General features: G+C 42.8%; 1 protein-coding gene across 1 annotated transcript in view; it reads right to left on the bottom strand.

Annotated features, from left to right (window-relative positions):
• Nucleotides 1-5952: 5952 nt before the first annotated feature.
• The window catches only part of kcnk10a (potassium channel, subfamily K, member 10a), a 40105-nt gene continuing 33823 nt past the window's right edge, over nucleotides 5953-12234 (bottom strand). Inside the window, exons 5-7 of the mRNA XM_046836418.1 lie at nucleotides 9013-9205; nucleotides 7643-7785; nucleotides 5953-7141 (exon numbers count right to left, since the gene is read on the bottom strand). Coding sequence (XP_046692374.1) covers nucleotides 6479-7141; nucleotides 7643-7785; nucleotides 9013-9205 — 999 coding nt within the window. The 3' untranslated portion in view covers nucleotides 5953-6478. The remainder of the gene's footprint in view (nucleotides 7142-7642; nucleotides 7786-9012; nucleotides 9206-12234) is intronic.

The raw sequence follows: 12234 nt of genomic DNA, 5'->3' as shown, positions 1-12234 counted from the left end.
ATTCTGAAATGATCAATCCCAGTGTTCTTCTGGAACGGGTCCTGGAAGTCTTCTTTTCGAAGCGTGTAAAGCATCTTCTGCGATTCACACCGGATCTCCACAGCGGTGTGACAACGGTGAGCCGGAACTTCATCTTCAGTAATGAGGGTGAAGTCAGCAGGAGAGAATTCTGGTGAGGAGTGTGGGTGTGGTGTGTCTCCCTCCATCTCTATCTGTCCATCTCTCTCTCTCTCTCTCTCTCACTCTGTCTGTCTGTGAGACAGTAGGCCTGTTGTCAGGGGAAACCCACCCCAGAAAAAAGGAAAAAAAACGACTGAAACTTCTCATTGGCTGCAGAACTTGTACTGTTGTTGGGTTGAGGCCTGAGCTGCACACATTTAAGAAATCAGTGAGAAAATAGTCCTGGAACAGTTACTCTGAGTTCTTCTCTATGAAATCCAGGTATGGGTGAAGGAACTCCAGCCGACAACTGGACAAAGCTCACCCTGGAAGTCAACGCTCTCAACCCACAAAAGGCAACTTTAAGTTCTGCCAGTGGTTTTGATGAACCTCATGTGGGATTAAATGTCCCTCAGGTACAGAAAGAAGCTCTTGTTTGCTTTTATTGTGAACTACCAGGTCAGACAGCAACAGTGTGTCCGGTCTGGAAATCTAAATAGACTGGGTTTTGTTCTGTCTCTAGTGAGGACACTGATGTGAACAGTAAACTAAAACACAGTTTATTACAGTGAGTGTAAATGCAGAAACGTTGGCTGCTCTGTTGGACACTGCAGCTCTTCATCATCAGGTCATGTTCCATTTGCCAGTTTGGTTCATGTACAATGTGTTTATGAAGATGTGAAGCAGTTTCCTCAAACAGAAGTTCATGTGTGTACAAGATCAAACATATTCCCTGAATGTGGCTGCTGTTGATTTAGAGGAAAGACTTTCCAGTGCGTCCTGAACACTGTGAAACCACTTCTGCTCCTGCAGATGTTGCGTGTCCTGTTATAACATGAGTCCAGGGTAAAGCAGGTCTGCAGCTATTACCACACACACACCATAGTCTGTTCCAAGGTAGGACTTAGGGCCACAGAAAGACACGTGAAAACGGCGACGTGAAAAGGGTCTTGGTACCCCGGCCCCTGAGATCTGAACTGAGGGTCTTGAGTTTCATGGCTGGAAGCTTCAGAAAATCTTTCAGAACTGCAGAAAGCTGATGAGACTCTGAAACCACGTGTTTGCTAAAGTGTTTAAAGGAAATGAATTTAACTTATGTGGAGAAAAATATGTGACAATCAATAATGTAGTGGACATGCAGACCCCTGACCCCTGACCCCTGAATCTACTTTTGTAGGGATAAAGGTGCATGTGGTGTTTTCTATACCTCTCTCTCTCTGTCTCTCTGTCTGTCTTTCTCTCTCTTTATACCTCTCTTACTCTGTCTATCTCTCTCTCTCTCTCTCTTTATCTCTCTCTCACTCTGTCTATCTCTTACTTTCTCACAAATTTGGCTGAAAAATTAACGGGCATGAATTTTTTGCCAACAAGTGTTACCATGGCAACCTTACTGCACCGTGTTAAGCCTTATTCCAGACCACTATGCTCAAGGACTGTGTGTGTGTGTGTGTGTGTGTATATGTGTGTGTGTGTGTACGTGTGTACGTGTGTGTGTATATGTGTTTGTGTGTGTATATGTGTGTATATGTGTGTGTGTGTACGTGTGTGTGTATATGTGTGTGTGTGTGTGTGTGTGTGTTTGTGTGTATGTTTGTATAGGTATTAAAGGGGGTTTCAGTGATCACTGTTCCTGCTCCTCTTCCCTCTGCGGATCTTCCCACTTCATCCTGGTCTTCCTCTGGATGATGTTCTCTTCGTTTGGAGGCGACTCTGTGCAGCTGGAGATGTTTCTCATCAACGCTCCTGGAGTAAGATCAGGAGCTTTGAGGATTTGGACTGTAGTTAATATTAACAGTCTGCTACACTGACTCAGGACTACAGTTTGCTCTGATCTCCATCACTGCACCTCAACATCGTTTATCTGTAATAAATGGACATTCGGTGGAACCCAGATGAGGATGAGGTTCCCTCTTGAGTCTGGTTCCTCTCAAGGTTTCTTCCTTCTGCATCTCAGGGAGTTTTTCCTTCACCACAGTCTCCACCGACTTGTTCATCAGGGACAAACTTACACTTATAAAGATTTTTATCTCCACATGATCTGTGTAAAGCTGCTCTGAGACGATGTTCATTATTAAAAGCTCAACACAAATAAACATGAACTGAATTGAACTGATGCTGTTATGAGATCTGACCCCAGGCTCAGAAGATAAAGTCTTCTTGAATAAACACTTGGAGAAGATGAAAAAATAGTGACCTTCCGTTAGGACACTGAAACCTCCAGGAGAAAAAATGCTCTCTCACACACACACACACACACACACACACACACACACACACACACACACACACACACACACACACACTCTGTCTATAAACTCTAGTGTCTGATGTAAAACTGAAGTGAAGGAAACACTGGTCACCATGGAAACATCATTGGGTAGATTCATTTCTTTTTTATTGGTGTATATATTTGTTAAAAGGCACTCACTACATTAAAGTAAAGTCTTTTATGCACAATTTCATTGCACACTGGTTTAATTGGTATATTTATTTATTTGTTGTTCTGTGATGAACTGGAGACTCATCACACTGGTGTTCAGAAGCACAGAGAAGACACTCAATACCAGACTATAATACAGAGCACAAACTGCATGCTGTTAGTTTCACTTTCAAATCTTTTTTTTTTTTTTTTCAAATGATTCATTTTTTTTAAATCTTCAGAGCATCATGTTCATCAAGTCCTTTTGCTGCATTCACACTACACTACTGTGAACAGGGAGAGGAGGAGAGAAGAGTAGAGGAGAAGAGAGGAAAGAAGAGGAGAAGAGATGAGAGGAGTGAAGAGGAGCAGAGAGGAGAGGAAAAGAGATGAGAAGAGAAAGGGAGAGAAGAGAGAAGAGTGGAGAGGAGGAGAGAGGAGAAGAGAAAGGAGAGAAAAGAGGAGAAGAGTGAGAGGAGGAAAGAGGAGAAGAGTGAAGACGAGAAGAGAGGAGAAGAGAATAGAGGAGAAGAGAGGAGAGGAGAAGAGGAGAAGAGAGAAGAGTGGAGAGGACGAGAGAGGAGAAGAGTGGAAAGGAGAGAGAGGAGAAGAAAGGAGAGGAGAGGAGAGGAGAAGAGAATAGAGGAGAAGAGTGGAAAGGAGAAGAGAGAAGAGAATAGAGGAGAAGAGTGGAGAGGACGAGAGAGGAGAAGAGTGAAGAGGAGAAGAGAATAGAGGAGAAGAGAATAGAGGAGAAGAGAGAAGCAGGTGGTCTGTAAAGCTCAGTAATAAGCACATGTGAGATGATGGTCAGTTTGAGGTCTTGCGTAGAGAAAAACGCGCCGATAACCAGCTACACAATACATCATGATATTCAAGACACACGCACACACACACACACACACACAGACACACACACACACACATTTCTGTAGTGTATTGTGACAGAAGGCAGGTTGGATGAGATCTTCTCTGGTCAGTGAGATGAATGCAGAACATGCAGTAAGTCTGGAAAGTGCTCAGTGTGGTGAGGAGGTGAAGTGAGACTTCAGCAGAAACCTCAAACCTTCACAATGTGTAGTTTTGTTTAGGAGCTACGATGCTAATGTTGCTAAGATGGAACAGAAGTCTGTAGCCACAGGTTAGTGTTAGGAGAATGCTGGAGTACAGGAACATGTCCTCCTCACCATCTCTTCTTACTGACTTAGAAGTTCTTCATGGTTCCTGACCTCAGTCATGTTCTTCATCATGGTGGCTTCATTTCTGCTCCATCAGCAGTAAACTACTGGGCGTTAGCATAGCATGGAAGGAACACAAGTCTGAGTGCACAAACTTTATTTTCAGCAGATCTTCAGTATGAAGTAGAGTGATGTTGTGGAGTCTCCTCATCACAAACACTCATTTTACTTACACTATAGCAGCTATAAACACTCTCCCTCTCTCTCCCTCTCCCTCCCTCTCGCTCTATTCTCACTCATCATGTGGAGAAACTGTAGAGAAGCGTAAACTCTTCTGTCCTGAACATGTTGCAGTGTCAGTGTTACTCCTGTAACAGTTTTAAAGTGCTGACACTCCAGTCTGCTTCCACACATGTTCCATGAACATCTCCACCATACCCACCACAAACCTTCTTCACTGGAGTAAAACCTGTGCATGTCCTCCTGAACATGCTGTAACTATAGAAACAATATAATTCTAAACCTGGACTACTGTCAGAGCTGCTGTTTTAGAGAATTAACCAACATCTTCTGACCAGATCCAGGATCCAGAACTCTCACTGAGAGAATAAAGAGCTCAGATACTCGGTGCAGTGATGCCTGGTGGACCACAAGCTAAGATCTTGTTGATAAAGGAGATGGAGAGCATGTGTAAATATATATAGAGTACAGACCAAAAGTTTGGACACACCTTCTCATTCAAAGAGTTTTCTTTATTTTCATGACTATGAAAATTGTAGATTCACACTGAAGGCATCAAAACTATGAATGAACACATGTGGAATTATATATGGAATTATATACATAACAAAAAAGTGTGAAGCAACTGAAAAATGTCATATTGTAGGTTCTTCAAAGTAGCCACCTTTTGCTTTGATTACTGCTTTGCACACTCTTGGCATTCTCTTGATGAGCTTCAAGAGGTAGTCACCTGAAATGGTCTTCCAACAGTCTTGAAGGAGTTCCCGAGAGATGCTTGGCACTTGTTGGCCCTTTGCCTTCACTCTGCGGTCCAGCTCACCCCTAAACCATCTCGATTGGGTTCAGGTCCGGTGACTGTGGAGGCCAGGTCATCTGGTGCAGCACCCCATCACTCTCCTTCTTGGTCAAATAGCCCTTGATGCCTTCAGTGTGACTCTACAATTTTCATAGTCATGAAAATAAAGAAAACTCTTTGAATGAGAAGGTGTGTCCAAACTTTTGGTCTGTACTGTGTGTGTATATATATATATGTGTGTGTGTGTGTGTGTGTGTGTGTGTGTGTTTAGAGGATTTGTGTGTTTAGACAATAAAATCCAAGATCATGCACATATAATCTTTGGTTGAATATTTCAGAACTCATTTTTGATGCTACTTGTGGGCAGAAGGAGTTTTTAGGGATTTGACGTTAGGCATGTGCTGATAGATTTAATTCTACATCCTGCAGTTTCTCTCTCAGTTCCATTCAACCTTAGTGGTAAATAAATTCCAGAGTTTTCATCACATCTCCACTCCTAAACTCAGTCTTCTTCAGATCCATAAACCGATAAGAACAGCACATGGACCAGCTTTCCATGACTGAGTGCAGGTATCTCAAACTCTCTTGAACTTTCTAACGGTATCCAATAAGATCCAGTGGAAGCTCCGCCCATTCCCGTGTCTCATATCAGTGGTTGGAGTGATTAATGATCCATATGGATGAAATAATTTGGAATTAAATATTAGAAGCTCTGTAATTGTGATGAGACTCAGAGAAATATGAAGTTTATCACTGTGAATTCTCCTCAGAAACGAGTTCCCAGTGCTTCACATGTGACAGTGTTCAGAATCATATCACACACATGTTCTCCTCGCTGTAGAACGTCCCTAAACATCACTAAAAGCACAAAGCAGTTTCAGTGCACACGGGAGCCCAAGCGCTCATTTACAGAGGTGTGTGAAGTGAAGTTGTGTTTATTTGTGTTTAACGCTAAAAGGAGATCATGTTGATGAACTTGCCGTACACTGACCTGCTAGCTGGAGCTCAGCTGTGTACAGCACCAAAATATTAGCTGCTGCTAGTTTCAGGTGTTTCACCACATAATCTAGAAAACTAGCGACCACACTGACATTGAGACATGATCTGAGCTGCTGACGTTCTGAGCCCAGGACCTCGACACCATGTGACTACTAAAGAAGTTGGAATGAAAACCCATATTTAATATGTTTTTGGACAGAAATGATCCCAACCTCATGTAGAAAATGATATCGACACATGCCTAATGTACAGTTTTCTTCCTTTATCTCCATCTGCTTTATATATTTATAACATTTTCAAATCTTCAGGTCCACTGTGGAGAGATCTCAGGATCAGCACTCAATCTCTCAGGAGACGTCGCTCCAGTTCACCTGGTCAAACATCTCACATACGTTTAGCTTCGCTTTTTCTGTCAGGTGGAAATGTTTAAATCAAGTTACCAGGACACAGTGAAAACTTTCACCAACATTAAAATGGGATGTTACAATTTCCCAGTGTCAACTTCAGCTTCAGCTTCAGCTTCAGCTTCAGCTTCAGCTTCAGCTTCAGCTTCAGCTTCAGCTTCAGCTTCAGCTTCAGCTTCAGCTTCAGCTTCAGCATCAGCTTCAGGTTCAGCATCAGCTTCAGTGTCAATGAGAAATAAGGCACTTTTATTGTTTTCAAGCAAATTCATCTCGTCTGCATTCTCTACACATCCATTTCTAGGTGAAACTCCTCAAGTGTTTTTTCTTCCTCTGCTTTTATTTCTTCAACTCCTCCTCCTTCTTCTTTTTCTTCTCCTCTACCTTCTCCTTCTTCTTTATCTTCTTCTTTTGCTTCATCTTCTTCTTCTTCTTCTTTGGTCGTTGCCTGCACCATTACAAACTCGTTCTGTGATTTTGGACTCTCCACAAACAGCGGCAGATCCGACAGACTGGTGTTCACCTCCTTCTCCAGCTCCTCCTCCTCCACCTCTTTCTTCTCCTCACTGCCGGTTTTTCTGCCATCTTCTGTGATGTTCTTCCTCAGCTCCCTGTTCTTGGCTCGTTTGGCCAGTTTGCTGATGGAGCCGAAGCGGTTGAAGATGTTGTCGTTCAGTTTGGTGTTGATGCTCTCCTGCGATGACGTCTTAAAGTTAGTCGCCGCGTCCAGAATGTTGAAGTTTGCGGCTCGTCGCTCGTGAGGATGAGACAGGATGTCGAGTGATTGAGCGCGTTGGTCCAGGCCGAGTTGACGCCGCTCCATGCTGCGGATCGTAGCTGCACGCTGCAGTTTATCGTGAACCTCCACACTGAGGCGCCGTCTCGTCTCTCTGAACTCGGCCCGGACGTTCGCTTTCCACTCCGCAGCGTGAGCTTTAAACTCACCGACCTGAGGAGACACAAACACTCCGTCAACCTTTATAAAGGCTTTATGGAGCTCCATCTCCATCAGCATCACTTTTATACTGATATCCTGGTTTCACATCATCAGCCTGAAGATCCATTAAGTTAGTGAGGAATTGCAGAACTATGATGATGGATTCTACTGTAATTAACATCAACAGTCTGCTACAATGTGCTCAGGACCACCGTTTGTATGAACAGTTCTGCAGATCTCCATAATCATGACTACTGGGGAACTGCAGAAATATCAGATCCCATGTTCTGAATTAATTATTCAGGGAACATATTTTTTATATATTTAGTACATCAGCAAACATGATGTTCAGGAAGCAACAGGAAGTGGAAGATGTTTTACACTGTAAATAAATACACTGAGGAAATGTTTGATTCTGACAAACATGTGGAGTAAAGCTGAAATTCCCAGGAACATTCTGAACATTCTGAAAAGTATTTTGATGTGTGATTATTTTCAGGAACTCCTTCGTACCTCCTCTTTAGTCTTTTTGGACAGAACCCTCAGCCAGTCTCCGATCATACTCAGTACAGCAGCGAAGTACGCCAGACCCACCAGGATCCAGAACCAAACCAGTGGCTTGTACCAGTTATAATACTCTTTCGCTCGGTTTCCTCCTGCAAAATCCATCACAGTCACGTTATACATTTCTGCATCATACCTGTAAAGATCAGGGAGAACGAGTGCTCGACTGAAAGCTTGTGTTCTTCTGGTGCTGTAAACAGAAGGATCTGGAGAAGAGGTGGAGGCAGATATAATCGCTGAGTCTCTTATACAGTGTGTGTGAGGAACGTGGGACTCGTTACACTCAGGGGGTTGATTTCATTTTGGAAACATAAGTAAAGTAAAAATCAGTGTGAGATCAAGAGAACATTTCATTTGGAAAGTTCTGCAACACCTGATACACATTCCATAATCTATCAGTCATGATTCCTTCAGATCCAATAACACACACAAACATTTATTTCCTTCCTACATCAAAGACTTTCTGACTTTTTACACAGGAATTAAACTTCCTTCTTCCTCTGCAGCACATTTTAACTGTGGAGAACCTCAGCACTCCTCAGCACGTCCTCCACCCAGTCCTGCTCACCACGCTTACCAACACCATAATAAACACCACGAGGTTTACATGGAGCAGGGGTAAGAATAATGATGGGGTAATAATAATAGGGTAGTTATGGTGATGGGGTAATTATGATGACAGGGTAGTTATGATGGGGTAGTTATGGTGATGGGGTAATTATGATGACAGGGTAGTTATGATGGGGTAGTTATGGTGATGGGGTAATTATAATGAAGGGGTAGTTATGATGGGGTAGTTATGGTGATGGGGTAATTATGATGGGGTAATTATGATGATGGGGTAGTTATGGTGATGGGGTAATTATGATGACAGGGTAGTTATGATGGGGTAATTATGGTGATGGGGTAGTTATGATGGGGTAGTTATGGTGACAGGGTAATTATAATGAAGGGGTAATTATGATGGGGTAGTTATGGTGATGGGGTAATTATGATGGGGTAGTTATGGTGATGGGGTAATTATGATGACAGGGTAGTTATGATGGGGTAATTATAATGAAGGGGTAGTTATGATGGGGTAGTTATGGTGACAGGGTAGTTATGGTGATGGGGTAATTATGATGGGGTAGTTATGGTGAGGGGGTAATTATGATGGGGTTGTTATGGTGATGGGGTAATTATGATGACAGGGTAATTATGATGGGGTAGTTATGGTGATGGTGTAATTATGATGGGGTAATTATGATGGGGTAGTTATGATGGGGTAGTTATGGTGACAGGGTAGTTTTGGTGATGGGGTAGTTATGATGACGGGGTACCTGCCACATAGTCCCCGATGCCAACGGTCGTTAGTGTGATGACCACAAAATAAATGGCATCGAGCGCCGTCCATTCTTCAATTTCCTTAAAAACAACTGCAGGAATTGTGACGAAGACGATGCAGCCGGCGAGGATGAAGAGGAAGGTGGAGGCCACGCGGATCTTCATCTGACTGATCTGATTATTCTTATTCTGGTGGAGAGAAAACAAGGAACCAGTTAGTGTAGTGTTCATGAGTAGTACCTTACCTTTCTCTCTCTCTCTCTCTCTCTCTCTCTCTCTCTCTCTCTCATATATATATATATATATATATATATATATATATATATATATATATATATATAATCCCTCTTCTCCGTCTCTCTCTCTCTTTCTCTCTCTCTCTCTCTCCCCCTCTCTCCATCTGGTGGACCTGGCTGGACTAGAATTCAAGAACGCCAGTGGAGTAGCTGCTCAGCTGGGATCGAGATCAGTACAGATCGTGGCACGACTACTCCAGGGGTGGAACTCTGCTCTCTCACCAGTGGAGCTACGAATGTTAGTGGAGCAGTGTGGAGGCTCTGAACAGAATGTTAGTGGAGCAGTGTGGAGGCTCTGAACAGCCGGATGAGGAGGACCCTTTTCCTGAGCTTTCTCTGTCTCCAGACTTAGAGGGAAGTACTGGTCACTTTTTAGACTGTAAGAATGTCACAGGTATGGACTTCTACATGATCTCTGGGAAATTGTTTTATAAAGCTGTGTTATGGTTTTTAAACAAGAAAAGTCTTAATGGTAGAGTGGACACACGGTGGCGCTCTGTCCTCAGGCTGGGGGAGGAAGAGCGACCACAGTGGAGAACACTCTACAAGCCACCATTAACAAAGAGACCAAGTGGCAGAAGAACATAGTAGTTGAGGAGTTTTTCCCGGACTGGAAACAGTGTGTTCACGATATAAAGCACTTTAGAAGAAAAGAAGTTTTTACTGATCAGGAAATCTTTAGATGAAAAAAGCTGATCATGAAGGTCAGTAGGGAGAACTCTGATGAAGACTGATAGTGTGGTGTTTTATTTTTAGCTCTTTTAGCATTTGTTTGTTTTACTTTTATTTAATTTTTTAATGAACAGGTTTCATGTTGTGAGTGTTAATATTAACGGAGCGAGGGATTATGGAAGGAGAGTAAAGCTTTATGAGTTTATAAGACAGAAGCGTGTGGATGTTGTTATGCTGCAGGAGACCCACAGCGACAGCAGTAACGCTGCTGACTGGGTGAAGGAGCGGGACGAGTTGGGGATTTTAATCCACAACACGTCACTTAGTGCTGCTGCTGCTTTTTACTCACAATTTATTCCTGTTTCTTACACTGTAGAAGAAATTTTAAACGGTTGGCTTTTGGTTTTTATGAGAATGAGGTTTTAGTGTTTATCTGTGTGGACGTCACCAGTGCAGTGGAGAGAATGACGTTTTTACACAAACTCAACAATGTTAAAAGTTTTTAGTTTTGGGAGGAGATTTTAATTGTACAGCAGAAAATATGGACAGAAATTATGCAGAACCTCATACAGCGTCCCGTAAGCGTCTGTGGGAGATGGTGGAGACTCAGGGCTGTTCACTGTCAGGAATGTTGTACAGTCTAACTACTGAACCTCTTTTAATCAGACTGAGGAATCATCTCTCTGGTTTTAATATTCCACACCAATGCTTCACTCTACCTGTCAGTGTACGCAGATGACCTGACTGTAATGGTGGGATCTCAGACTGATGTTAATGTTTTAAGTGATATTTTAAGAGACTTTAAGTTTTTATCATCACCAAAAGTGAACTGGGGAAAGAGTGAAGCAGTTTTATTTGGGGAGTGGGGAGGTGGAGAGCCGACACTCCCAGGAGGTTTGTTCTGAAAAATAGGGGTTTTAATTACTTTGGTGGTCTACCTGTGGAGTGATGAGTTTTAAATAAAAACTGGGAAGGCACTGTAGAGCACATCAAGGGCAGACTGAGCAGGTGAAAGCAGCTGGTTAGAATAATTGTCCTACAGGGGGCGTACGCTGGTCATCAATAACCTGGCAGCGTCGTCTATCTGGCACAAGCTGGCATGCGGGGATACGCCGCCAAACCTGTGTAGCGTCTGGCACAGGTCATTTAGACTTCATGTCCCAGGCATTCCTTTTAACCTATGACATCTACATCTTAATCAAAAGGTGAAACTTTTATTGGGGTGGTGTATAAGTAAAGTGTCACACTCCCCGGAAGACTGATAACACAAGCCAGTCTCTATACCACACACACACACACACACACACACACACACACACACACACACACACACACACACACACCACCCCGAAAACCAGATAACCCCTCTGGCCTCTCTGGTTGAATTCACAGCGACCCTCAGACCATAAAACAATTCACTCTAACTCGGCCCCAGTACGTCTGTTCGTGACACACACACATATGCAGACACACACACACCGAAAGGGAGCATTCTTTTATTAATTAAATAATAAATAGAATGTCCCATTTCACATGATACAAACATACATCTTGTTTGTATCTACTACTATAAATAAAGCAAGTGTTTAACTCTACATCAATAATATTCAAACCTTAAAATGTTTAGTAATATAACTCTGTGTTAAATGTTGTTTCTTTTCTTCTTAAGGCTTGATTGACTTAGAATTATCTGTTCTTTACTTTCCTGACAACGGTGCATTTTATTTATCAGAATACAACATTGTATTAACATCAGTTAATTACTGATCTCTGTAAGTTAATGTACCTCTGCCTTATACTGTCATTCCTTTCATGTTTAGTATCCAAATGACCGCAAAATTATCTGTTTCTTTATTTTTCAAATAATGGTACATTTTATCATAAAATGTACCATACCGTCTTAATTCACTTTGAATAAAACTTTAAAGTCCTCCAAAAGCAAGTATAGCCGGAAACCATGCCCACAGATGCATGAACAAAGGAAGTTTTTCCCTCCAAAATTTCAGGCCATAGCATTGGCCATTCCCCCAAGGATGGGTGGGGTTCAGGACCTTTAAAACATCTTGAACCCAACTAATCATAGTCCAGTCAGAGTGCAGTCGGGTCCAGTCAGAGATCAGTCAAGAGAGCAACTCGCTCACTCGGCTCGACCGGAAGGCTCGGACCCCGGGGCCCGGCGTCTGGGGCCCGATGGCCTGGAGAGTCGGACGCTTGAACAGCTCAGCAGCGATTCTTCGGACGAGATCTCAA

This window comes from Silurus meridionalis, chromosome 23, assembly GCF_014805685.1.
Source record: "Silurus meridionalis isolate SWU-2019-XX chromosome 23, ASM1480568v1, whole genome shotgun sequence".
Taxonomy (NCBI): domain Eukaryota; kingdom Metazoa; phylum Chordata; class Actinopteri; order Siluriformes; family Siluridae; genus Silurus; species Silurus meridionalis.
The sequence above is the reverse complement of the archived record's forward strand: the minus strand, read 5'-3'. Positions and strand labels throughout refer to the sequence as shown.